General features: G+C 37.4%; 2 protein-coding genes and 1 long non-coding RNA gene across 4 annotated transcripts; all 3 read right to left on the reverse strand.

Annotated features, from left to right (window-relative positions):
• Positions 1-2,349: 2,349 nt before the first annotated feature.
• Positions 2,350-4,385, reverse strand: LOC131302347 (uncharacterized). 2 transcript variants are annotated; one of them, XR_009191708.1, is made up of 3 exons: positions 3,385-4,385; positions 3,192-3,297; positions 2,350-3,075 (listed from the first exon to the last, which is right to left on the reverse strand). XR_009191708.1 is itself a non-coding variant. In XM_058328918.1 (3 exons), exons 2-3 carry the CDS (start codon positions 3,288-3,290, stop codon positions 2,431-2,433), a joined length of 744 nt encoding a protein of 247 aa, XP_058184901.1. In that variant the 5' UTR covers positions 3,291-3,297; positions 3,385-3,672; the 3' UTR covers positions 2,352-2,430. The 2 variants fall into 2 exon arrangements, 1 of the variants encoding a protein (XP_058184901.1); XM_058328918.1 differs by having other exon boundaries at positions 2,352-3,075; positions 3,385-3,672.
• Positions 4,386-5,821: 1,436 nt separating this feature from the next.
• Positions 5,822-7,118, reverse strand: LOC131302350 (uncharacterized). Its single transcript, XR_009191711.1, has 3 exons — positions 7,007-7,118; positions 6,784-6,838; positions 5,822-5,850 (listed from the first exon to the last, which is right to left on the reverse strand). It is a non-coding gene; the product is annotated as an uncharacterized LOC131302350 (long non-coding RNA).
• Positions 7,119-10,594: 3,476 nt separating this feature from the next.
• LOC131302344 (ABC transporter G family member 1-like) lies at positions 10,595-22,491 on the reverse strand. Its single transcript, XM_058328916.1, has 8 exons — positions 21,866-22,491; positions 19,443-19,522; positions 18,493-18,957; positions 18,276-18,362; positions 12,040-12,168; positions 11,727-11,921; positions 11,537-11,623; positions 10,595-11,450 (listed from the first exon to the last, which is right to left on the reverse strand). The coding sequence occupies exons 1-8, from the start codon at positions 22,473-22,475 to the stop codon at positions 10,776-10,778; spliced, it is 2,328 nt and encodes a 775-aa protein (XP_058184899.1). The 5' UTR covers positions 22,476-22,491; the 3' UTR covers positions 10,595-10,775.
• Positions 22,492-22,697: the final 206 nt, after the last annotated feature.

The raw sequence follows: 22,697 nt of genomic DNA on the forward strand, positions 1-22,697 counted from the left end.
TAATTGTGTGTCATTAGACACTTGATCGGATAGAAAATTTGGAATTTGTTAATGAATTTGCATCTTGTTGAAGGGGCTTTCTAAACTCGATTGAGCCCAAAATTTCAAGTGAATGATTTTATCAATAAGCACAAGGAAATAAACGGTATCGATCATTGTGATTGTGTTGCAGTCGCCTAGCTACTACACATTCAACTGCAGCAGAAGACTTAGTTTAATATTAAGTTAGTTAAACGTATAGAATGTAAAAGTAATTGTTGAGTCTATTATGAAAATAGGCGATAGAATTTCATATCTTATCAATTCCATCAATGTCACCCAAATTGAAGATCATCGAATATCGGCAACCACATAGTCGAAGGACATTTAATGCATTTGGAGGTTTTAAAGTCTTATAATGCACGTCTTGAACACTGCCTAAGGTATTTCTTCGCAATCGGAACCATCTATCTTATAAATCTTATAGAGTAGATCATTCATACCAAGAATGAAGTTTATTGGACACCCGTAACCACCTCATTGGAATAGCTTAGTCATGCAAAACTTATTAGACTTGTCTATTTTTCTATATAAAAAGTGGTTCGATGAGGTAGTTGCGGGGATGTCATCAGTTTGAAATTTTCCATGAAGGTTCAATTTTCCGATTCCTACAAGATGAATGATTTGGATAATCAAGAAGAGATCCGTACGTGACAAACCACGCGGTGTAGTCCTAACTGTTCTACATAAAGGGCACAGGATAGTGAAAAAAGAAGATGAAAACGCCACTGTTTGGAATGTAATGCCTAATATTCCCCTTCCATCTTTCATTACTTAGTAATCAAAACTTATATATGTCAATTATTTTCCATTTAAGTTTGTGTAGTTTAGTGGTAAGGATCACGTGTGCCACACGCGAAGCCTGAGTTCGAATCCCACCCATGCCAAAAATTTTAACTTGAACACCTTCGAACTTGTACAAAAAGTCATTTGGAAATGGAGCTGTCGTGGTTCAACCACGCGACCCACAGCTCCAATGAGAAGGTCAAGCAAATTGTTATTGGACTACAACCCTTTTATGCTGCACTACTCCAAATACTAATATGTATACACAAACCTTTGAAAGGCCCCATTTTCAAATCTCGCCTAGGGTCTCAAAAATCTCAGGGCCGGGCCTGGTCGTTAACCTCCAATCTCTTCATCTTCTTAACATATAAAGGTTTTAGGTTTAATCCCTATTTGTTTCACTATTTAATTTTAGTATTTTTTTTTTTTTGGCCTCCCTATCTCTTGGAGGTTTTGGAAGCCCCAATAGCCTAATCTACAGATTTTTGATGGGCCAAAAATCTATACAAATTTTACAGATTTTTTTGAAGGCCAGAGATGCTATGACTGTACTCCGCTGCGGGTGAGACGATTGAGGTTTTCGGAGGGCCGGAGACGCTGAGTCCATACCACAAGTGAGCCAATAGAGTGGGCCGATCGAGGACGATTTCCTTTTAGTGTCTAGCACATGCTGACTAATATATTAGTCGCACGGCAAAATAAAAAACATGTCAATGCAACTCTAAAGCCTAAACTTTTAAGTGTGATTTTTGTACCGTGTAAAATGAATGTTCTCCATGAGAACTAACACGATTGATTTACAAAAATTGATAGAAGAATACTTAGACATTAGATTGTGGAAGGAACGGTGGTGGCAGTATCGTTAGCATTGTAATGTATAAATATGAATATACATATCAATTGTTATTACAATATGTAAACAATTCGATTGAAATTTTTAGCGGTCATTTCGGTATCGCTAGATGTATTTAATTGAAAGGTGATTCATAATTTCCATTGACTAATATGTACTTACAATTTTGGTATTGTAATTTTTTTCACGTTTATTCATCCAAAAGGCATCAACATTCACACGCCTTGCTTATGCTGTAAAATTAATCAAGACAAAGTTTGAGCACAAGTACGGCACTTATATAATCAAACTATTCATGGAATAACAAATAGAACCAATACTAACTCCAAATTGTAAGGAACAAAAACTAATTGGCCAGCCTTGGCTTCCTGTAGTCTATTTGACAGCATTGTTGCTTTTGAGACTTCACCAGCCTTGAATTTTCCACTGATGATGGAGGGGTTAACGAATAAAAATCTAGTATCAAATTGGTGACGCCGTCAAATCCTCTTCATCACCCTACCGCTCATCATCACTGGAACCTATCCTGTATAAACTTCGAAGAAAATACCTTAACAATAACGACTAGCAAGAAAATTAAACATGGCTATACAAGTATTTTGGTAAAGGAAAACACATTAACTTGCAATATCCAAATACTAACAGTTAAGACAAAGATAAAGAGTGAAGGAGAAACTTAGAACAAGCTAAAAACTTAGACTAGATATTGTATCTGGCATTAAAAAAAACATTAGAAACTAGAGACATGTAATTTATCCTTCATTGTCGATCCTAGTTCCCTCACAATCTCCTCTAGCGTAAGATAGCTCAGATTCATCAGCTACGTCAGAAGGTTCAACTTCTGGCATAACTTTGTCAAATCCATGCTGCTCAAAAGAACAATCATTGAGCTCATCATCCCCATTACATGGATATCGATGCTGAGGTGGTTCTAGGACAACTGACCATCTCGAATCAAGTTGATCTTTCACATAGAAAACTTGTTTAGCTTGGGAAGCCAAAATGAAAGAATCTGATTTGTGGCCTATCCTTCCAAGCTCAACAAGTGTGAACCCAAGCTCATCAACTTTAATACCCTTGTTGTCAACCCAGTCACACTTAAATATTGGAATTTGGAACATATGATAATCAAGTTGCCATATCTCACTAATAATCCCATAAAAATTCATCTCTCCAAACACAGGATTCTTATCCTTATAGCCAGTAACTTGCATTGCCGTTGCCACCAAGCTAACTCCACTATTTTGGGTGACTCGCGAATTATCACGATCTTTTGTGTGATAACGGGTGTCGTTTATGATGTAGCCTGGACTTTTAATCACATCTAGGCGAGGTCCTTGTGCAATCCACTCAAGGGTGTTGGATATATTACGCTTGAGGTTTAATTCATCTGCAACCTGTAAATAGATTACTAGTTAGCCAAGTAAAGTTTATCGTATCTAGCCTATCACAAAAAAAAGTTTACGCTATCTATAAGGGGGAAAAAAAGAAGCATATTTGTTTGCCATATTACCTTATAATGTATCCAATCTATGAATGTTCTATTGTGTTCAACTTGTAACCATTTTGGACTTTTTGCTTGGTGAGGATATTGTACCTTCAACCAAGCCATATGCTCCCTACAAAATGATTAGGTGTATTAAGAAAACGCTCCAACTAGTATAAAATAATATAGATCAAAAAATTAGAGAGTTGGGTGCTCTTACACAATGTAAGGTTCAACTTCACTGTTGTTTTATAACACATAACGATGTGCTTGTTCCAATTCTTCACGATCGACGGCAACAACATAACCTCCTGGTAAGGGCCTTTCGATTTCCAAACCATCAGAAGTCATGTTCCTAGCAATAGGAACTCCAATTGGATCGACTCTAGATAAGTTATCTGCGCAAAACTCAACTGCTTCTGCTGCAATGTAACTTTCAGCCATACAACCCTCTAGACAATTACGATTACGAACACAGCCCTTTAAAACTTTCATGAACCTCTCAAATGGGTACATCCATCGAAAATGAACAGGTCCACATAGTCGTACTTCTCTAACAAGATGCACTGTCAAATGAATCATGATATCAAAAAAGGATGGTGGAAAGTACTTTTCAAGCAAACACAATGTGATTACTATATTGGATTGAATTTTGTCCAACTTTGCCACATCAACAACCTTGTCACAGATAGCATTGAAAAAGAAGCATAATCTTGTAATGGCATATCTCACTTCTTTAGGCAACACAGAACGTATTGCCACAGGCAATAACTGTTGCATCAGTACGTGACAATCATGTGACTTCATGCCATAGAGTTTCAAATCATCCGTATTGACGCAATTTCTTAAATTTGAAGAATACCCTTCGGGGACCTTGAGCTCTGACAGTGTTGTGCAAAGTCTTCTTTTCTCCACATTTGATAGTGTATAGCATGCTGGCGACAAGTATGTCCGCTTCTCTCCAATCTGTGGTGCCAACTCTTGTCGTAAACCCTTCTCCACAAGATCAAGACGAGCATTAATTCCATCCTTTGTTTTGCCCGGAATGTTAAGCAACCTACCAATGATACTCTCACACACATTCTTCTCAATGTGCATAACATCCAATATGTGTCGGATAAGCAAGTACTTCCAATACTCAAGATCAAAGAATATGGACTTCTTCTTCCAACAACTTTTATGACCAACACCTGCTGATTTGTTTTTTTTTTCTTTCCCCATATGAGTTTAATGCCTTGCACCTTTCTTAATACCTCCTCTCCACTTAATGGCGATGGAGCCAATCCTAACTCCTGTTTGCCATCAAATGCCTTCTTTAACCTTCGATATGGATGGTTTATTGGAAGAAATTTTCTATGTCCCACATAAATATTCTTCTTACCACGTTTTAATCTACGAGAGCAAGTTCCTTTGCTATAAATTGGACATGCACCATACCCCTTTACCTTGCAACCACTCAAATTTCCATATGCAGGAAAATCATTAATTGTCCAAAGCAGTACAACCTATAAATTGAAATGTTGTTGTCGGTAAGCATCGTAAGCCTCAACCCCTACATCCCATAATAGTTTCAAATCATCAATTAGAGGTGCTAGAAAAACATCGATGTCATTACCAGGTTGTTGTGGACCCGATATCAACAAAGTTAACATCATGAATTTCCTCTTCATGCACAACCATGGTGGAAGATTATAGTTAACCATTACAACTAGCCAACAACTATACCGACTGCTAAGAGAACTATGTGGGTTTATACCATTGGCAGAAATAGCTACCCGAAGGTTTCTTGGCTTTGCACCAAAATCTGGCCACATGTGGTCTACTAACTTCCATGCTGGGGAGTCTGCTGGGTGACGTAGTTTTCCATCGGACTCTCTTTCATTAGCATGCCATGTTAAGTTCTTTGCTGTTTCTGGTAACTGATACATCCTTAGGAACCTCGGGATCAGTGGAAAATACCATACAACTTTTGCTAGGACACCTTCTCTTACTTCAGTTGAATTTTTCTTTAACTTGCATCTTGACCTTTTGCATGTAGGACATGTAGTTGCATCGTTGTACTCCTTCCGATAGAGTATGCAGTCTGAAGGACATGCATGTATTTTCTCATATTCCATCCCGAATGTATCCATGGTCTTCGATGCCTCATACATCGATGACGGCATTTCATTTTTTTTTTGGGAGCAATTGTCCCAAAATCTTTAACAGTTCATCGAAAGCCGTATTAGACAACTGATGCCGAGCTTTGAAGTTGAACTCTGTGACCAAAGCAGATAACTTTGTGTTATCTAAACATCCAGGATATAAGGGTTTCTCTGCATTTTCAATCATTTTTCTGAACTCATTCCGATCAGCCGTGCAATGATTATATGCGGCTTCAACCATTTCAATTGTTTCTGCTACATCATTTGAGGGGGATGAGTCAACTTGCCGATGGAAAGTATCTTCTGCATATCCAGACGGCTGTGCCTTTCTAGTGGCTGCTTCTCCATGCCATATCCATGTTTGATAGCTTTGATCAATACCATGGAAAAATAGATGATTTCTAGTCTCTTCAACAGCTTGGCTTTTCAAGTTTCCACATACTCTACATGGACATCAGATGGATTGAAGATCCCTCGCATATATCACAGCAAAATTCAAAAAAATTGTTCAACCCCATCCTCATAATCTTTTGATCTACGATCTTTGAGCATCCAGGATTTATCCATTTTAAGTGAATTCTAGAATACCAAAGACAAAAGGTATGAAAACGCTATCAACTATCAAGTGTTTTAAAGTATGCAGGCAAGTATTGACCAACATGAAAGGAAAGACATGTCTAGTACTTATCAAAAAAGAAAAAGAAAAAGAAGAAAGACATGTCTAGTGACTGCTTGGTTTGTAAATTCCTAGTGTATCCTTGATATATTCCTAGCCAAGATTTCTGTCTTATGGAAATGATTCTGTTGCTGAGGTTTCATGCTTCTAGCCTGTGGTTAAGAGGACTACCGTTGCTTACCATTTTTAATGTCTACAAGTACCGACCGACTGAGGTTATAGATCTTAGTTTGAAAATTTAAGAGGACTACCATTGCTTACCATTTTTAATGTCTACAAGTACTGACTGACTGAGGTTGTAGATCTTAGTTTGAAAAATATAAGACAATAAGGATTCAGGTTGCCAAAGCTTTGTTTCTCGCACTATGCAAATATTTAGAATTTCCTTCATTCTTGGCAAAAACCAATCTTTGTTTTGTTGAAATCATTGGCTTTCCATTTCAAATTGGATAGTACCCTTTATGTTCCCTCAGAAGCTCCTCATTTTCATGGTTTCCCGGGACTGGCTAAGAAAATTAACATCTAGGCAGATGGTGTAGGACTTTTTGCCTGAGTTCGTAGCTAATCAGTAAGCACTAGCTAGTGTAGCTGCCCTATTCTCTCCTTGGATAACAGGGCATCCAGCAGACACGTACACAAATTAGGCTAGTATAAATCAAATTGCATAATCTTGTTTTTGTTATTATCAGAATATCAACAAATAGCACAATCTCATTTCTCTTACACATGCGGCAGAGTTTTCAACCAAAACTCAACAAGCAAATGTACAAAACAGGGAAAAATAAGTAATCGAACTTACCAAGTAGCAAAAATGTAAGCTTTTGGATTGAATGGAGCTCTGTCCTCACGTAACCCTTGCAAAGCACCAAACAAGAGGTTACTGCTAATCCCCCACGCCGTTTTCTCCAAGGTCCCCTTCCCTCGCCGACGTCTCCGTCGAAGAAAGGGGGAGAGAGGATAGGCTCTCTCTCTCTCTCTCTCTCTCTCTCTCTCTCTCTGGAGAGAGAGAGAGAAGAACATACCAGGTGAGAGCTGCAACGATGGTTGATCTGCGTGGGGAGGGAACAATTTTGCTAGGGCTTGCTCTGCTGCAGATCGATATATAGAGAGAGATTATTCAGTGCCCTTCACAAGCCTCTTCCCAACCTACAATATTATCACACTTAAAACAAAACGTGATTGAAATGAATAGCAAACTTTGATTAAAAAAAAAAATGAATAGCAAAATTATTCTATCACACTTTTATGAAAACTAGTTAAATAAGTGAGTATATTTTATCACGCTTCAACACAAAATGTGATTGAAATGAACAATGAACTTATTCAATCACGCTTTTACCAAAACGTAGTTAAACAAGCGAGCATATTTCATCATGCTTCAAGACCAAATGTGATTAAAACAAGAACTTACAATCATAGTTCTATCAAAACTGTGATTAAAACTATTTTTTATCACGGTTTCATTAGTAAAGTGATATGAAAATTTCATTCCATATTTCTTCATCACACTTTCATTAAAGCTATGATCTTTTTAAACTTTTGAGTGTGGTCTTTATCTATTATTCTAGTAGTGGCTGCTAATAATATATGACTGAATGGAATGTGCTAAAAAAACACTAGAAGACGAGAAACTCGATCGACAGTTCTAACAGTAACTTGAAGCTTTTAGAATTGGAATTGATGGTAAAACATAATGGAGTTTTAATTTCAAAAATCAGTGAGAGGTTTTAGAAGTGGGATTGCTGGCTAATATATATGGTGAGCTATATACACAATTTCTGACTAACGGTTTAGTCGGCAATAGTATTTTCCGATTAAAAATTTTGATAGGCGAAGTAGTCGGTGAATTGCAATCGGCATCAACAGTTTCTCTATAGTCTAATTTATCCATCTTAATGGCCTGTGCAGTCGTTAATTATTATATAAAATCTACAAAATTGTTAGTGAAATTCACAAGCTCAAAGCTAGTGAAATTCAAGAGTTTGAAAGCTAGTGAAATTCATGAGCTCCAAGTTAGTGAAATTTACAAGTTCAAAAGTTAGTAAAATTCACGAGTTTAGGTTGTGCTATAGTTGGTTCTATTTCTGTTCTAAAATTTCACTCAATTCATGAGCACCAAGCTCATGCAATTCATGAACTCAAAACTAGTGAAATTCACGAGTTCGAAAACTAGTGAAATTCACAAGCTCCAAGTTAGTGAAATTCACGAGTTCAAAAGTTAGAAAAATTCACAAGTTCGAAAACTAGTGAAAAATCACGAGCATGTAACTCGTAAAATTCTTGAGCTCGAAGTAAGTAAAAATCACGATTTCAATAGTTAGTGAAACCCAATGAAATTCACAAGCTCAAAGCTAGTGAAATTCACGCGTTCGAAAACTAGTGAAATTCACAAGCTCCAAGTTAGTGAAATTCACGAGTTCAAAAGTTAGTGAAATTCTCAAGTTCAAAAGTTAGTGAAATTCACGAGTTTGAAAGCTAGTGAAAAATCATGAGTGTGTAGCTCGTAAACTTCGTGAGCTCGAAGCTAGTAAAAATCTCGAGCGTATAGCTCGTCAAATTCATGAGCTCAAAGCTACTAAAAATCTTGGGCTCGAAGTTACTCCCTCCGTCCTTTTTTAAGTGTCCTGCTTCGTAACTCCAACTTATTAAAAAGACATCATCATTATACCTTTCACATCAACTTTTTCCTCCATTTTTCCTACTTATCCATCATCATTACACTTTTACTCACTAACTTTTTAAAATGGAATCTACTTTTAGGGGCAAAATGAAAAATTCACCAACTTTTACCCACTAACTTTACAAAATGAACACTTATTAAAGGACAACCCAAAATGAAATACTGGACTATAAAATAGGGACGGAGGGAGTAGTAAAAATCAATTACTGTAGATAAATGAAGAGCAAAAAAGCTCATGAAATTCACGAGATTATGCTCGTGATATTCTAAGGTTAGTGAAATTCAAAATTAGTGATTATCAGTAATTTTTTTATAAAAGTAGTGAAATTTCGTCGGAAAAGTCATTGCTATGGGGTGGTTGCCGGAAAAAGTCTGCTTCGTCGTCGATATATCAAAATATATGATCACCCCAAGCGTATAGCTAAAACGTCACTTGAAGCATAATAATCCAGAAGTCCAGGATCGTACCCAAGAGAATATCATCATGGCTCGATTGGTTTTGTAGGGGCAAGTTTTGTAGCCTTGAGACGGCTAACTTTAGGAGTAGTTTGAAACAAAGAAAATGTGTGATAAAAGTGTTATTTGAAAACGATTTAAACTAAGCGGCTAGGTCTTGAGGATTTCAACACCCACAACTTAAATCAATTAGCTTTTCTTTCGAATTACTCTAATTGAGATACGCGTCAAAGATCTCCCAACCCGGAAGATTTATCATTAAGCTCATTTACTAGAAAAGGAGTCGAAACACCAAGAGAGTTCTAGTATTCATCTAGTAAACGCAAGGGATGACATAGCTCTAAGCATCGATGCGTGGCAAGTAGACACGCTCTTGTCTACAAATGATCAAAGAGGTTACACCGCCGAGATTTGATAGATGAACACGAACTACCTTCATTTTTCAACTAAACATGAAGATTTATTGGGAGAAAAACATAATCAACCCAAGTCATGGAGTGCTAATCACCCCATAACCAAGCCTAATTAACTAGTCACTCATGCTAGGAATTGAATCAACAAAACTAATTATTGAAAATATAATAGTATTTAAATTAAACTAGAGATTAAGATAGATCAAAAGGGTAGCTAAAACTTTAATGAAGAGTAAACAACTAACTACAATTAACTAAGGTAGAAAATGCAGGATTTAAGCAAGAATAATGAAAAACAATAGCAACAGTAAGCAACAGTAAGTAAAATCTATCCTAGATCTAGAAAATGTGACATAAAGAGGTATTTATACAATCCCACTTTTTCTCACAAAATATTCAAGAAACGACCTAAAAACTTGCCATGTAGACCTCCGGTATCGATACACCACCGAACAACTTTAACTGGGTCGTCGTAGCCACTTGGTATCTATACAAGTAATGTTGTATCGATACCCAAAGTCTACGAATTGACTGGGATTTGCTTGCAAACGGGTATCGATACAACACTCTCTATATCGATACTGGCCTCGAAATTTTTGGATCGATTTTCAGATTCCGGCTTGACTTCTAATGGTCTTGGCCACCCGACGGGTCTTCGTCTCTTTCTTCTTAGGCCCAAGTGGCTGCATTCCATTCTAGACCATCTTGAGTCTTGGATGCCTCTGGCTTGGATTTAAGCTTTCAAACCCTCTTGTTACGCGATTTTCCTACAAAATGAAATAAACTATCCTACGCGCAATATCAAATAAAGCACTAATTTAACTAAACATAAAGAAATAAAATTAAGGACTTAAGCACCACAAATATGCATTATTTGGGCGCTTATGAAAGTCGTTGGCCGAAAGTGGCTTTGGGTGGAGGTGGGAGGGGGTGGTTGTATTTAATGAAGGCTAAAAAGGTAATCATCATGAGGTTGTCCTAAGAGGTAAATAAAAATTGAGTTTATCCTTAGTGGAAATTATTATGCATTTTCTATCCTTAGAGATAATTTGCTGTTTCTCATAGCATTAGACCAACAAGTCATTGATCTTGAGCAAACTCAAGTGTAACATTCTATTATGATCGGCAAATAAGAAAGAATTATATAAATCATTGACAGAAAGATACGATGATATATTAATTAATTGAAAATTCTTCACCATATACAAACACTAACAACTTCAAAGACAAGAGAAATCTTGTTTAATTAGCTGGTGATATGGTGTAGGGATCTTCTACAAGAGTCGGTTTTTTCGAAGAACCTGCCATGAGCTTTCTTAGAATGGGCTTAACCTTTTCAACAGTTTTTATGATTCCCAAAAATATGAGCCTGTATAAAACAACCATCCCTAGTATAACGGCAACATCAACCCACTTGGAATAACCTATTTCCACTTGCCATATATTTCTCAAGATCTCATCACCAGTAATCGTTCGTGGTCCTACTGCTAGATTGTTAGGGAACGTTAATCCTTTAAACTCATTCTTCAAAAGCCCTTCGTATGCGTACTTATGGAAGGCGATATAGTACATTGAGTATCTCCAAAACGGCTTGGGAAGATCGTTTGGTAATCGAAAGAAGCCTCCATTCAACATCATCACACCTTGAATTCCAGCCCCGGTAATAATTCCCATGAGGAAATTTGGAACCACACTTGCAACAATCATCATCAGGCTTTCGACCAGCAACATGCATGCATATAACATTAGCACAAAGTAGGCAAAGTGGTCTATCCCTTTCTGAAGTCCAACAAGGTAATAAGCTATTACCCCGGGTATCACAGAGATAAGAAACAGGTAAGGAAGGGAAGAAAATGTGTTTCCGACGACAAATGCACCAACACCATAATGGCCATTTAACCTCTCTCGAGTGAAAATCTGATTTCGACAAGGAAATAAAAAATCATATGAATATCATTGGAATTCAATCTAGTTTAATAGAGATGAAATCACGAGATATGCACCTTCATGTCCTCCACAAAAGAGGGGAATCCACCTATTGCCATTAATGTCAAAAGTACAGTCACAAACATGAGCATCCAACCTCTAGCCTATACCAATTGAGAGCAAAATAAATAGTTAGCTAAGTTTTTAACAGATCAACAAAATTGCTATGTAGAAAATAAATTATTTCAATCATGGTGACATAATTACCTGAATGGATCCATAGGTGAATCCGATGTCGTAAAAAATACTCCCAACACATAAGCACATGAAGACATAAATCGCTAAGCGAAGCCAATAGTAGCCTAAATCACGATACATGTTCACGAAGGATCTTCTAGTGAGAACATGACACTGAGTGATAAAGCCTGCTTGGCTTCCCTTCTTCTCCAGTCTTCCTCCACCCTTCAAAATAACAAGAAGCCCCTTCAATTAGGAAAACACCCTTTTGGATTATCAGATATCAATGAAAAGTCAAAGTATTAAATTTTAATTAAAAAAATGAGTTTTTATCGTTGTGTACCTGTTGGCATATCTCGAATACCCGTTGTTGAACTTGTTTGTAAGCCTCAGATGAGTTGTATGACTTGACGAGGGTATTAATTGCCTCTACAATGCTCATCTTTCTGCCACCAAGTCCTTGTTCAATATCCTAAACAAATAGCAAACAATTCAATAAACTCCTCGATGTATCATGGTTTTGAAAAAGAAGCATAACAGTTTATATTCGGATTAACAAGTCATTAATACCAAGAACGGGTGAAGTGATGGTTAAAATTTGAAGTCATCGGCTACAAAGTGAAGTCATATTTGTAAGCAAAAGTCACTAAGGGGTTAATGTGTTATTAGTTGTTTGTAGCAAGGTTTTCTGTAATTAAGTGATGAGTTGTTACAACTGTTTAATGGCAGTAGTTGAGTCGGTGGAGTTTGCTTTTGGGCATAAAAACAGAAGTGCTCAGCTGATACAAGTCATTCGAACAAAAAGATAAAATAGAAAGAAAAGTTTTCTCTCTCTATATCTCTGTTCTTCTCTCTACTTCTTGATTACAAATTTGAAGATCTAGTATGGATTATGTTTTTCTTTATGGTATTAAAGCATTCTAGATGCAAGTCCTACGGTCCTGTGGCATCTTCTTCAGCTGGATTTCCTCTTCACAGTCCTTGCCATTCACAACTAGTTTGAAACCCTAACTCAAAACCCTAACATTGAGTAGTGATTTTCTTCATCAATGAGGACTGTAACTATTCAATTACCTCCTTCTCTTGCATTTCTGGTGTCGAATTTTCATTCTTTAGTCAACATTAAACTTGATGGGGGAAATTATCTGTTATGGCGTATTCAAGTGGAAAATGTTATGCTGGCCAATGGCTATCTCGAGTACCTCAAAGGAATTGTCGCATGTCCATCTCCTAAAATCCAAAATACTAAAGGCGTAGAATCTGTGAATCCTTCTTTTACTTTGTGGAAGCTAATTGATACATAACTTTTGGCCTGTCTTACCGCATCTATTTCACAAGCTACTCTACCGTATGTTCTAGGTTTAAGACATGTACATGAGTTTGGGAGTCTTTGTCAAATATATACAATTCATTGTCGCATAGTCATGTTCAAGAACTCCGGACTGGACTGTATAGCATAACGAAGACTTCAACATTGGACAAGTACATAGACACAATCCAGGATTATGCACAGAGGTTAGGTGCAGTTGTTAGTCCAGTTACTGAGGATGATCTAATATTTCATACACTGAGAGGTTTACCCAAAGCCTTCAATGGCTTTAAGACTGCAATAAGAACACGAGGAGGAATAATCACCTTTGCAGAGTTGGTAAACATGCTGAATGGTGAAGATCTTCAGTTACTATAGGAATCAGAGATTGAAATTTCATTTGTGTTAGTTGCAACTCATGGCAACAAATCTGTTCAGGCATCATCTTCAAGGGACACAACCTCCTCTTCCTCTATACCGCAACTGCAGTTTCAGATGCCTACAGTTCCTTCTCAGTTTGGTGTTCCAATGCAGTCTCTACAGTCATCTTAGATTGTGTCACCTATGTCATCACAGTTTGGAGTAGCAATGCAGACTCCACAGTTTTCTAATGCTTTGCCTCCTTTCTAATCTCAAACTCAGTTACCTTTCCTACCTTCTTCTTATTATCCAACACAAAATTTCAGACCTTTTGCTAGAGGCAGGGGGCGAGGTCCAAAACTTCCCTGTGAAATCTGTGGCAGACAAAATCATTCAACAAATTTTTGCTATTATAAAGGCCAAGTTCAGTTTCCTTTTGATCATTGGAGAGGTTCTACTACTCCTCCATGGATGACTTCTAGTTATCCATCAGGGATACCAATGTTTAGGCCTGGTGCTTCTATGCCAATATCTGCTGTACCATTTTCTGGAACAAGGGCACCAATGCAAAACACTCCAATGACTAATTCTCCTACATCTCAACCATCCTTTGCAGGATTTACTGAGGCCTATACCTTACCACACATGTTTCCAATCACTTTTAATGGTTTCACTGGGTCACATGGGTTTGCTGAGGCCTATACTCCCTCTTATATGATTCCAAGTTCCTCAAGTTCTTCATATGGTCATCCTAGTTCTTCTCCACAGTTAGCAACTACAGGTCAGGGAATTCTTGGAGATTATAATGCTGCCCTGAGTATTAGTTCCTCACATGGTTCTTCTCCTGTGGTTCATGCCACTCCACCTTGATATTTTGATAGTGGAGCTACCAACCATATCACTAATAACATGCAGTATCTACAGCAACCACAACAGGCATCTATTGGAAATGGGATCCTAGTTGGCAATGGATCTACTCTACCTGTTACACATACTGGAAAAGGTTTACTCCCAACTCCTTCAGCTAATTTTTAGTTGTCTCATGTGTTACATTCTCCTCACATCACCCACAACCTATTGTCTGTTTATCATTTTGCTAGAGATAATCAGTGTTTACTCATTTTTTATTCTTCTGGTCTTGTTATTCAGGACAAGAACACACTTAGAGTCTTGTACAAGGGTCTGTATCCACTACTGACCTCCTTTAAGCAGTTCTCTGTTGTGTCTTTCCCTGGTGTGTCTTCTCCTACTGCTCTTGTGAATACTTCTTCTTCTACCTTGCTGTGGCATCAAATACTTGGACACCCAAGTTTCCCTTTATTTTTTGCTTTAATAAAACAGCATGGCTTGCCTGTTTCTAAGCCACAATCTGTGAATTGTAGATCTTGTATGATGGCTAAGAGTCATAAGCTTGTGTTTCCTATGTCTGAATCTCATACTAAAGCTCCTTTTGAACCTGTGCATATGGATGTGTGGGGTCCTTCTCCTATTCCTTCTCATAAAGGTTTTAGATTTTATCTTCTTTTTGTTGATGATTACATAAGATATTGTTAGTTGTTTCCATTTCATTATAAATCTGAAGTTAAGTTTGTCATAGCTAATTTCAAAGCTTATGTTCAAACTCAATTTCACACTTCTATCCAAATGGTCAGGAGTGACAATGGAGGAGAGTTTATCAATAATTTTCTTCTTCATTTGTTTCTTTCTACTAGTGTGGTGCATCAAACTACATGCCCTCACACACCAGAGCAAAATGGTACAGTTGAAAAAAAGCATAGACATCTTATAGAAACTTGCATTACTCTTCTTCTTCAGGCTGGTTTACATACTTTTTTTTGGCTTGAAGCTCTGACTACTGCAGTTTACTTGGTTAATAGACTACCTCACACTTCTTTTCATTTTCAAGTTCCTTATACCATGTTATACAAAACTTCCCCAGAATATTGTTCTCTCAAACCTTTTAGATGTTGTTGTTATCCTTGGTTAAAGCCCTATAATGATCATAAACTTTGTCCTAAATCCAAACCTTGTGTGTTTCTAGGTTATTGTGCCAATACTAAGGGTTACAGATGTTATGACCCTAGTACTAATAAATTATATATTTCTAGACATGTTCATTTTGTTGAGGATGAGTTTCCCTATTCTGCTCTTGTGTCAAACTCTATTTCTTCCACTTCTGATACATCTACATTCTCAGTGCCTCTTACTACATTTAAAGATCTAATCATTCATGTTTCTGTTTCTCTTCCACCTCCTGTAGCCACAACAATTCCTTCAGTTTCTTCTTCTGTGTCCCATTCAACACCTAGTGATTCCCAATCAGTGTCTATTCTAGATTCAGTTCCTATTGAGTTTGCTGGTCAATCTCCCAGGTCTATCATTTCTCTTGTCTATTCTTCTCTTCAGGTTTCTATTGCACATCAACCTTCTGCTCAAGCCATCAATCCTCCACCTCATTCCATGACCACAAGATCCAAACATGGTATTTTCAAACCGAAAATTCCCTTTAGCATGGTTGTTGTTAGTGATATGGATTCTTTCCCACAAGATGAACCCAAACATTTTTCTGAAGATGTTCATTATTCAGCTTGGCAAAAGGCCATGGCTGACGAATATCAGGCTTTAGTACAACAAGGGACTTGGAAACTTATTCATCCTCCTTCCCATGGTAACATAATTGGTTGTCAGTGGATCTATAAGATAAAAAGAACTCAGATGGCAGTGCAGCATGTTATAAAGCAAGGTTAATGGCTAATAGTAATCAACAAACTGAGGGATTAGATTTCTCTGAAACTTTTAGCCCTGTGGTTAAGCAACCTATTATCAGGGTAGTGCTTAGTCTAGTTGTTCATTTTCAGTGGCCCATAAGACACTTGGATGTGACCAATGCCTTTCTTCATGGTGTTTTGGAAGAAGAAGTGTATATGAAACAACCTCTGGGATACAAAAATCCAGACTATCCTTCTTATGTGTGTGAACTGGAGAAAGCACTTTATGGTTTAAGGCAGGCTCCAAGAGCATGGTTTGCCATGTTTTCTGGTTTTCTTCTTGCTCAAGGCTTTGTCAATAGCAGAGCTGATGCATCTTTATTTACTTTAAAGAATGATCAAGGCATAACAGTGGTGCTTGTGTATGTGGATGACATTTTAATCACAGGAAGTAACACTGCATATATTTCTAAATTGATCAAAGTTCTGGGTTCCAAATTTGTTATGAAAGATCTAGGCTCTCTTAGTTATTTCTTGGGGATTGAGGTATTGACCAATGGTGCTAGAATTAATTCTTTTGTCTTAAACTAAGTATGCAACAGATTTATTAGTCAAGGCTGGCATGTTTGACTGTAAACCAAGTCCATCTCCTTGCTCTACCAAACCTGCAGTAGTGGAACCAGATTTAGCTTTTCCTGATTAGCATTGGTATAGGGCTATAGTTGGTTCACTGCAGTATTTTATGTTAACAAGGCCTGAGCTTTCTTTCGCTGTAAATCTTGCATGTCAGCACATGCATAATCCCAAACAGAGTGATTTTGTTGCTGTTAAACGGATTCTGAGATATGTTAAAGGGAGTTACATCAAGGCTTGCATTTTGTGCCTGGTCCTTTGCATATCACTGCTTTCACAGATGCTGATTGGGCAGGTGACCATCTTGATAGAAGGTCCACTATAGGGTTTTATGTGTTTCTTGGTTCTAATATGATTTCTTGGTGTGCAACGAAACAACCTACAGTCGCTCAATCATCCACAGAAGCAGAATATAAAGCTTAGGAAATACGACTGCAGATGATTCATGGATCCAACAACTACTTCTTGATTTGTCTCTAACACCTAGTCTTCCTCATATTGTCTGATGTGACAACTTGTCTACCATTGCTCTTGCATCCAACCCTATTTTCCATGCAAGAACTAAGCATGTTGAGGTCGATTACCATTTCATTCGAGAAAAGGTTGTGTCCAAACAGATTGTGGTGCAGCATGTTGGGACTTCAGATCAGGTTGCAAACATATTTACCAAGCCTCTTTTTGTTGCTCGTTTTCAATTTTTAAAGTCCAAACTCATGGTGGTTGATACCCCCATGAGTTTGCAGGGGTGTGTAAGCAAAAGTCACTAAGGGGTCAATGTGTAATTAATGGTCTATAGTAGGGTTTTCTATAATTAGGTGATGAGTTGTTACAACTATTTAGTGGCAGTAGTTATGTCGGTAGAGTTTGGTTTTGGGCATAAAAACAGAAGTGCTCAGCTGATACAAGTCATTCAAACAAAAAGATGAAATAAAAAGAAAAGTTTTCTCTCTCTATATCTTTGTTCTTCTCTCTACTTCTTGATTACAGTTTTGAAGATCTAGTATCGATTCTGTTTTTCTTTAGTATTGGCCATGTAGGGCTGTAAACGAGTCAAAAACTTGAGCTCAAGCTTGGCTCAAGCCTTAACGAGCCGAACTTAGTCATTTACTAAACGAGCCGAGCCAAGAGCTAACGAAACCGAGACAAGCTTGCGAGCTGCTCGATTTATTGACAACCCTTTGACCATATATTTGGTTGCCAATTAAGTACTGAATCAATATGCCTATCTAATATGAGCGAAGCATATTGATTACACAATGGAGGATTTCAAAGGTTATTTGGATGGGATTCGAAAAGTGAAGTTGTAGAGTGAGTAAGTAAGTGAGGTGTTTTATCCAATCTTGGCTTGATACATCTCTATGCTTGTAGATCTTTGTACTATTTTGCTTTTCCATCGATGTACCCCTTCGAGTCTTTACAAAAAGTTCCGTTTGCCGAGCAAAAGAAAATTTAAGTGAATGGTGACTTATCAGATTAAGGGTTAAATTGTTGCTATGTCACTTATGCTACTAACCCTTTTTCAAAAAATTATTCACATGCAAATAAACAGCATAGTAATTGAGTACTTACCACATCAAAATCTTTGTTGACCGTTCTAAGATAGTGATCAGATGGATTCCTCAATGGTGGACAAGGGAAGCCACTGATAGTGAAAAACTGCATCAAAATACATTCATTTGTCAATCCACAAGTCCATTGGCCTAAACACATGCTGAGTAATACCTATTCTAATGTACTAGTAAAGGAAAGAAAATAAAAAATTTAATTAGCTGTATCTGAGTAATACCTCATTTGTAGCTGAAGTGGGACCAAAATAGACAGTTCGACCAGAAGAGAGAAGGCATAAATTGTGAAACAGCTCAAAGACTTCACTGCTAGGCTGGTGGATAGACACGACCATAGTCCTCTGCTCTTGTTTTGCGAGCTTTATAATACGGTCCATCACATGGAAAGACGCAGCGCTGTCTAGCCCGCTGGTAGGCTCATCGAGAAAGAGAAGCTTTGGGCGCGTCAGGATTTCGATGCAGATGCTGACTCTCCTCTTCTGTCCACCACTCAGGCCTTTGGAACTCCACCCTCCAATCCTCGTGTTGATTGAGTCCTGCAATCCCATGTCTCTTATGGTAACGTCTGCTCTCTCTCTCTTCTCTGATCTCGACATGAAGTCGGGAAGTTGGAGTTCTGCTGAATAGTACATGGCTTCTTTTACTGTTAGTGTTGCCATTAAGGTGTCATCTTGTGTGACATAGGCCTGAAATCAAGAGCAAAATAAGAAACTCGAATTTTGTTGATTCAATAGTTGTTGGTTTATGCATTACTATAATTTTCTAAGATTTTTCCCTGAAGGAAATTAGAGCAACGATTGTGATTTAACAAAAGCTTCTAAGGTACTCCACTCAGGGGCGACTGCTGGATTTTTGTTTAGTAGTGAAAAATATATATTAAAAAAATTGTATACACAGAACAATATATAAAATAAAGATATTTACTTTGATGGAAAACTTGTCAAGCCTAATTTATGTGGTTTTGTTAAGCTATATGATCTACTTATCCACAAATTTAAGGGAACTGTCATTTACTCTAATTTTGTATGAATAATGATCTAGTGCAGATAATATTGCAAAAATTAAAATATATGTGAACAATAGAAAATTTTAGTACATTTTTTTTTTATCGGCAAAGAAATTTCATTACTTATTTATCCTCGAAAGGGATTTTTTTTTTTTTTTATCTTACCGAAGTGCCAAAGGCTAAACTTTGTTTACGGCCATTGACGAGGATCTCTCCTGTCCTTCTCGTGTTATCCCCAAGTCTCCCTGCAATTAGTGGTTTAACCAAGTCATTACAAAATCTATAGTTAAACATATTTGCATATACTCTATCTCTTTGTGCCCTTAATTCCAAATTAACTGCCAATTGCGGGTTCTACTAAAAGCTCATATCTTTTACTCATATTTTGTTTGATATATAAAATGGATAGCCCAAGTAATTTAGAAACACAAAACTCGTCCACTTTGCAGAACAAAATTTATACAAACTCCATGTTTCACATGCCTATCGATGTCTGATCTAACTTTTTAAAGAGATATTAATAATCTTTGCATAATTCACAACATTTATAGGACGAGGGCAAAGCCAAAAAAAAAAAAACCACTACCCCATGATTTTTGACTTTTAGTCCATGATATGTCATGCACTCTTCCGATAAAAAAATGAAGTATTTTCGTGCATAATTTATAAACAAAAAATTGATTCCAAATTAAAAAATTAATTGAGATGTTTAAATTAAAGTAGTGCGAAAATTCCAAAAATAATAATTAGGCACGTACATATTTTGTTTTCTTACTCAAATAATGAGACGACTTTTCTTGATTAACTAAAATTATTGAACAAGGAATATTAGATTGAAGAAACAAAGTAAACAATGTATGCGACAACCCAAAAGTGTGAACTCAGGGATCTTGTTTTTCCCTCCATCCGAGCCATTCATGCTTGGCAATGGGCAGTTCAGATTTCATTTCGGCAATGGAAAGCTCAGATTTTATCTCGACCAAGCAAATCTCAATCATCCAACTATGCATTGCCGAGATGAAAATGGAGCCGTCCATTGCCGAGCATATATGACTCGGATGGAGAGAACACCAATGTTGTTCGTAAGGGACAACAAGACCCCAGCCATTTTCGATTATTTAGAAGGTCCAATACAACAAAGTAGGTCTATGAAGACGAAAATAATTTTCGTCACTAAAGGGTCACTTTTGATGATGGAAAAAAATTCCGCTACCAAAGGCTTAAATTTTGATGATGAAACCAAATACTGCCATTTGGCGATGAAATCATGAAATACGACACCAAAGGATAATATTTTTAGCTTTTTAGCGAGGAATTCAGAATTCCTCACCATAGGATAGATTTTAGCGAGGAAATTTCAAAATTCGTCATCATAGACCAACTTTTTTGACTAATTATTATTTTTATTCATATAAATTTAAATTATTTAGCATAAAAATACATATATAATTATATATATATATATATATATATATATATATATATATATTTACACACACACACACACACACGAGCATCAGTAGTAAAGTGTCAAGTGGTTCAATCGGTAGAGGCCTTGGAATGGATATGTTGTGGAAAAAAAATGTTGGAATAGTACTGCAAGCCCGAGGCGGCCCAAGAATTTCTCTATGATTAAGACCCATTCAACTTGGAATAGTACTGCAAGCCCAAGGCGGCCCAAGAATTTCTCTATGATTAAGACCCATTCAAAGTTGAGAGCCACTCAAGAATTTCTCTATGATTAAGAGCCATTCAAAGTTGAGAAAAACTATAGAATCAGACAACAGAGGAGCTGAACAAAGAAAATTCATACATCAAGTATCACAAAGGCCAAAAATAGAAGTTATGCATGCTGCGGAAAATTTTCTATGGAATTGAAGGAAAATATTCTGAACTCCTTATAGTCAAGCAATTAAAGCAATCTTATTGTACTAATCGAAAAATAAAACAAATTAGCGAATGCAACAAATGGACGGCTGCGATGTGGACTGTCTCATACAATCATACAGTCCAAAAGTATGATAGAAGAGGATCGTGTATGTTTCAATATGGGTTGGTATGTGTACATATGAAAAAAAAAAAAAAATAGCTCAATCCTATATCGGTAAGGATTTTTTTTTAAATTTGTGGGGGCAAAATTACATAAATGTTTAATTTCGTCCCTACAAATTTAGAAAAAATCCTTACCAATATCGGGTTGAGCTGATTTTTTACAAAGCTCTGTAAAAAAAATGTTTTAAAAAAAATGGGTGGTTCGGATCAACTTTGTGGGACCTGATATGGGTCACACAAAACTCATATGTATATGGTATGTACATTTCATAGGGAAAATGACAGCCAATAATGTGTTTTGATAATTAATATCCGCCAATGATATTTTCAGCATTAACAAGTATTCTCAACATATTCTTAACATGTATTAATTAATAAAACAAGTCCTAAGCCTTCATTTTCCCCATTTCATATGTACCCAAAGCTTTATTGATTTTTGCCTGTAGTTCCTGTCTTGATGTTATGATTTTTTATTTGGTAAATGTTATGAATTTCTATACCTAGAGCGAGAGAGAGAGAGAGAGGGGAGATTATACCTGCTAGAGTATCAAGAAGTGTTGATTTCCCACAACCAGAAGGACCCATGATAGCCAACACCTCTCCAGGCTCCACATATCCCGTAACACCCTGCAAGATGGCCCGGTGGCCGCCTTCCTTGTCCGGCACCGTCACCCACAAGTCCTTCCACGTCAAGAAAATCCCATTCCCCTTCAACCCAACAGCTCCACTACCGCCGCCGCCACCACCACCAGGATTCTGGTTAAAACTCACCACATATTCGTCTCGCCACTCCTGCACCGGCCTCTCAACGCGAACCCTCTCCACCTCCATCGACTTTATTATCTCCATAGCCACTGGGTCCTCGACACCACCAATATACACCGGTGCTTGAGGTCCAGGTGGGTGTGAAACGGTTCGAGCTGGTGGACCAAGTTGTTGGGACGTTGGGCGCCCATCGCTAAATGCGAAATTAAACTTGGAGTTACTAAAGGGCAAGGAATCTTCATGATTTGAACCCAAGCTAGCCACGCCCTCTGTCTCTGGATCATGAAAGTGAATCTCCGGCTCTACGGGAACATTGGCTTGGAGTGTTCTAGTCGGGCTTTGGCTTGGTGTCCATCTAGGCGGGTTAACTTGAGAAGCCATATGAGAGAGAGAGAGAGAGAGAGAGAGAGAGAGAGAGAGGTGTATTAATTGAACTAGATTAGTTTTGGGAACTAAAAAGGGGTATATCGATATTTATAGGCATGGCGGGAAGGTTCTGCTTGATAGTAAATGGAGTAATGATCGAAAGTCCTGTGGGCATAGCCGTAAGTAGGGCCGTAAATAAACTGAGCCATTCGCGAACTATTTGAGGTTTGGCTCGGT

This window comes from Rhododendron vialii, chromosome 10a, assembly GCF_030253575.1.
Source record: "Rhododendron vialii isolate Sample 1 chromosome 10a, ASM3025357v1".
Lineage (NCBI taxonomy): Eukaryota > Viridiplantae > Streptophyta > Magnoliopsida > Ericales > Ericaceae > Rhododendron > Rhododendron vialii.